This window comes from Aphanomyces astaci (assembly GCF_000520075.1).
Source record: "Aphanomyces astaci strain APO3 unplaced genomic scaffold supercont1.303, whole genome shotgun sequence".
Taxonomy (NCBI): domain Eukaryota; phylum Oomycota; class Saprolegniomycetes; order Saprolegniales; family Verrucalvaceae; genus Aphanomyces; species Aphanomyces astaci.
In genome coordinates, this window is record NW_009798566.1 from 2080 (window position 1) to 6107 (window position 4028).

The window sequence follows — 4028 nt, forward strand, 5'->3', positions numbered from 1 at the left end:
TTGTAAAATCAAGGTTCAATTCGTATCTATCGTTGCTATTATTACTAGTATTAATACTGTACGAAGGAAGCTTACTACTTCGAAGTACTGTAATTGTTGTAAATTCCGAGTTGGACGTTTAATAGTAAATTCCAAGTTTGATGGCCCTGTACTACTAGTACATACTAATGACAATTACTAGTACTAAGTAGTACTAGTACTACTTCGAAGTATTATAGTTTACTCCTATAACTATTAATAATACATACTACACCTTTTTGCAGTTAAGTTGGACGAATGCCCGATATATTTGGCTGTGCGCCCGATATATTTGGTGGTGTGCCCGATATAATTATGTGCCCGATATATTTGGCGATGTGCCCGATATAATTAGCCGTGTGCCCAAGTAATTGGCCATCTGCCCGATGAATTGTGCCATGTGCCCGATGAAAATGGAAATCACGCAATAAAAAGTCAATTCAATATAGAAATGGTCGTCAAACGATAGATGCAGCATCGTTGCTGTGATGTCACATACCAACGCCCGTGTTACCCATGGCCTCCGCGCGTCCATCGAATGTGCGTACCTTGAGGTAAATCGAAAAATGAGCTCTGCGCGCGACAGAATCAAATTTTTGGAGGGAGTAGAAGTATGGACGAAACGTTGTTGTAAACTATACTTTATTCAGTACTACGTAGTACTTCAGTACTTCAGAAGCACCGGTATACATATGGTAACGTAAATGGTCAATTGTTGATACATTTAACAGCGGTGACCTCCGTCGAATCTCCTCGATTCAAATCCAATTTCGCCTCTGAACTTGATGCTTGTAGCTGAAACGCAGGACTGCTTCTTCCATTAATAAGTATTAAGTTTTGCGGTAATCAACACGGTCAAATTTACATTTTCCAAGCAAAGTTACACTGATTTCAATCATTAATTTATGATACACAATTTAAACTTAATCTATGTATACTCAAATGCTTCGAAAGTGCGTGTTTAGGGTAATTCACAGATTTCTGCTTCCTGATTGGCTGCTTTGCGTATATCATAAATTGGTGCATTGTTTTGATTCACGACATATTTTCGTCGAATCAAATCATATTGTCCGGATAAATTGGGTTGGCATAAGATATGGCGGCGGCAGCTCCGATGGGACCGGTGGAGGAAGCGAAGCGGCTGATGGAGATGGAAGCGCCAGAGGAAACACCATATGTGCATCTGTACGAAGCACGCGATCTGCTGCAGGAAGCGTTGAACAATGACCCGTTGTCCATTCCGTTGCACTCGCTGCTGGGGCAAGTCTTCCTCGCCGTGGAAGAACCTCACACGGCGCAGCCTTGCCTGGAGCGAGGACTCAAGGTCGTGCCTGGGAGCGACGACCTCATCGCCTTCTGCAACGGCTTGCAGGACGACAAAGCATCCTTGGAGTCGTTGACCGCCGACTTGCCTGACTTCGACACCCCCGAGAGCTTGGACGCGCACCGTGCCGAGATCATGGGTACAGACAGTTCCATCTTCCTCATCATAAAAATCAATCCTCATGTCCATTAGACATCCTCAACCAGCTGGGCATCCTCTGGTTCAATCGATCATCGCACGGACGCGCGTACTGCTACTTTAAGACCGCCGAGCGCATGTTCCTATACAGCAGGTACTGTACGTTCCTCCACCACAGCATGAACGACCCTTCTCTCATGCTCCTTCTTCATAGCGAGCCTTGCATGCGACCTACATACACCCACACATTGTTCTACTTGGCGCAGCTGTATGGCCACTTGAATGCGCCGGAGAAGTCGGCGATGTACTGCCAGCTGACTCTGCGGCACCAGCTCGACGATCTCACCAACATTCCTCGGGACTGGGTGCAAAACTGCTTACATTTGAGTGAGTACTTTCTCAAACAAAACCAACTGCCCAAGGTATATAGATATATAGATATATACAGTCTCCGTGAAACAAAACGAGTCTTAACATAGTCATATAGGCGTCGCAATGCATTCACGCGTGCACGTCCGTGGGCCCCCAGCCCTCGGAGGAAGCGCAGATCGCCGCGAATTTGGCCAAGTTGTACATACAAACGTTGTATCTAGCCCAGCACGATATCGATTTGATTCCGGATACCGACGTGTTGTTCCCGAATATCCGGACGCGCGAGACCTTCATTTCGCCGTCGGACATCGATTCGTTTGATGCTGCGCGGGATGTGTTTAAGAAGGCGATGGCGGCGCTGGCTACGGCCAAGGTAGATACAAATTGACTACCATGTTCATATTGTGTCAGTGTCGTTTAGACCTGTTTTGTTTGGTACTTACTTTTCTTGTTTTGTGTGTCGTTAAGAGCCATTTTGTTTGATATACATACGACGACCAAATACTTTGATTGTGTTTATATTCGCTGTGGTGTCGTTTAGAGCTATTTTGTTTGGTACCTACGACGGACGACCAATGATATTTTTTTAATATTGTGTTTTTATTAAATATTCACTATATTTTTTATTTATAGACATTGTATTAAAATATAAACTATATATAATTAAAAATATGAATTATATATATCATATATGTAAAGTTTATCCGAGTTATCCCAGCCACATTGTGTTATAGTTAAGCGCTACTACTACATTGTTGGATCCATCAAATTTTGGTTGATATTTTTTGTGTGGTTTAGAGCTATTTTGTTTTGGACGGGTTTGTGACCGACCACATCCGGCTGCTGCAAAGCCAGAGCCAGTGCTATGCCAAGTTGATTCCATTTGAACCCGACCGCAAGCGACAGATGGCGATGCATCAGAAACGAATTGACTCTTATGGCGAGATCCTCCATGGCGAGTTCAACTTGAATGCTTATGGGTACCTTCTGCAGGAAGTGTACTACGAAGTGGGCGAGATCTACAGCATCTTGCACGATCTCAAGGTCGTGCATTTGACCAAACCGTACATGGAAACGAACGTAAGGTCTATTTTGTTTGACGGGGGCTCATGTTTCAATGATAAATTTTGATCAATTGTTTGGATATTTTTTGAATTTATTTAGCACTTTGCGGTCGACTCGATCCATTATTTCGAGAAATTCGTGCAATTGTACTACTACCAACAAGGAAAAACCGATGGGTTGGAGCCGCTGCCACCTCAATTGCACGTTCCGACGCATTTGGAAAGCGCACCTGATTTGAAGCCCTTTTTCAACGGCTTGTTCGTTTTAACCCGCGTATATGGCAAAGTCACGTTTCAAGACGACGCGACAACGGTGCGGTTTTGGACAAAATGGTACGTGTTTCAGTTTTCTGTACCATTTTTCGCTATTTTGGAGCATATTTTTGATCATTTCGTGTTGTTTTGGTTATATTAGTTTGGAAATGCATGAAAACCTGCTCCAATTGATCCCAGCGCTGAATTTGCCCGCGTTTTTCACGGACGAACTGGCGATTTCACACGAAATGCTCCTGCTCCTACCGGAAAAAATCAACCACCTGCACTATAAACGCCGCCGCCTTTGATAAAATAAAATAAATCGCTCAATATATATCAACCTGATATTAATTGACAAGTTCTCAAATTGTACCTATACATAGTACTATTAATATACTAGTAGTTAGTATCGTTGCTACTGTAGTATGTATTGTGCTTTGCGCACCTTTTTTGGTAATTACAGGGTTAAATTCATTGTTTAAAATTTTATCAGGCTTAAATAATGTCTAAAGTGACTTGAATAATGGTTGGGTGTGTTTTTTAAAGTTACTGGCTGCTTGAACGTGGTTTTAAGGCACTTTCGTAAACCATGTTGTTTGCTGCTACGAGTCGATTGTCGGAAAGTATACTGACCAATCGGATTCGATCATTTGTCGGTCATCCAATCACGGGGCCGAATTATGTCGGCTTTGTGTCGTGTCTCATATACCAGTTGATTTACTTCAACGTACGAACTCTTTTGTCCGGATATAAATAGGAATCAAGAGCTAAGTAGACAGTGTCACTGCAATAACCTTGCTCTTTGTATGTAGGAAGAGTATCTATCCGGATATAAATCACTGAGTCCATTCCCATCT

At 42.9% G+C, this 4028-nt stretch overlaps 1 protein-coding gene across 3 annotated transcripts; it reads left to right on the forward strand.

Annotated features, from left to right (window-relative positions):
- Positions 1-1091: 1091 nt before the first annotated feature.
- H257_18997 (hypothetical protein) lies at positions 1092-3522 on the forward strand. Of its 3 annotated transcripts, XM_009848152.1 has the most exons (7): positions 1092-1481; positions 1535-1634; positions 1695-1902; positions 1968-2225; positions 2651-2932; positions 3017-3249; positions 3332-3522. In XM_009848152.1, the coding sequence occupies exons 1-7, from the start codon at positions 1115-1117 to the stop codon at positions 3477-3479; spliced, it is 1596 nt and encodes a 531-aa protein (XP_009846454.1). In that variant the 5' UTR covers positions 1092-1114; the 3' UTR covers positions 3480-3522. The 3 variants fall into 3 exon arrangements, with proteins under 3 accessions (XP_009846454.1, XP_009846455.1, XP_009846456.1); XM_009848153.1 differs by having other exon boundaries at positions 2651-3249; XM_009848154.1 differs by lacking the exon at positions 1092-1481 and having other exon boundaries at positions 1512-1634.
- The last annotated feature ends 506 nt before the right edge of the window (positions 3523-4028 follow it).

Excerpts from the sequence above, each read along its gene's own strand:
- H257_18997 (XM_009848152.1), top strand. The coding sequence starts at position 1,115 with ATGGCGGCGGCAGCTCCGATGGGACCGGTGGAGGAAGCGAAGCGGCTG. Across the intron at positions 2,933-3,016 it reads AACCGTACATGGAAACGAAC|CACTTTGCGGTCGACTCGAT; the intron begins GTAAGGTCTATT and ends GAATTTATTTAG. Across the intron at positions 3,250-3,331 it reads GTGCGGTTTTGGACAAAATG|TTTGGAAATGCATGAAAACC; the intron begins GTACGTGTTTCA and ends TGGTTATATTAG.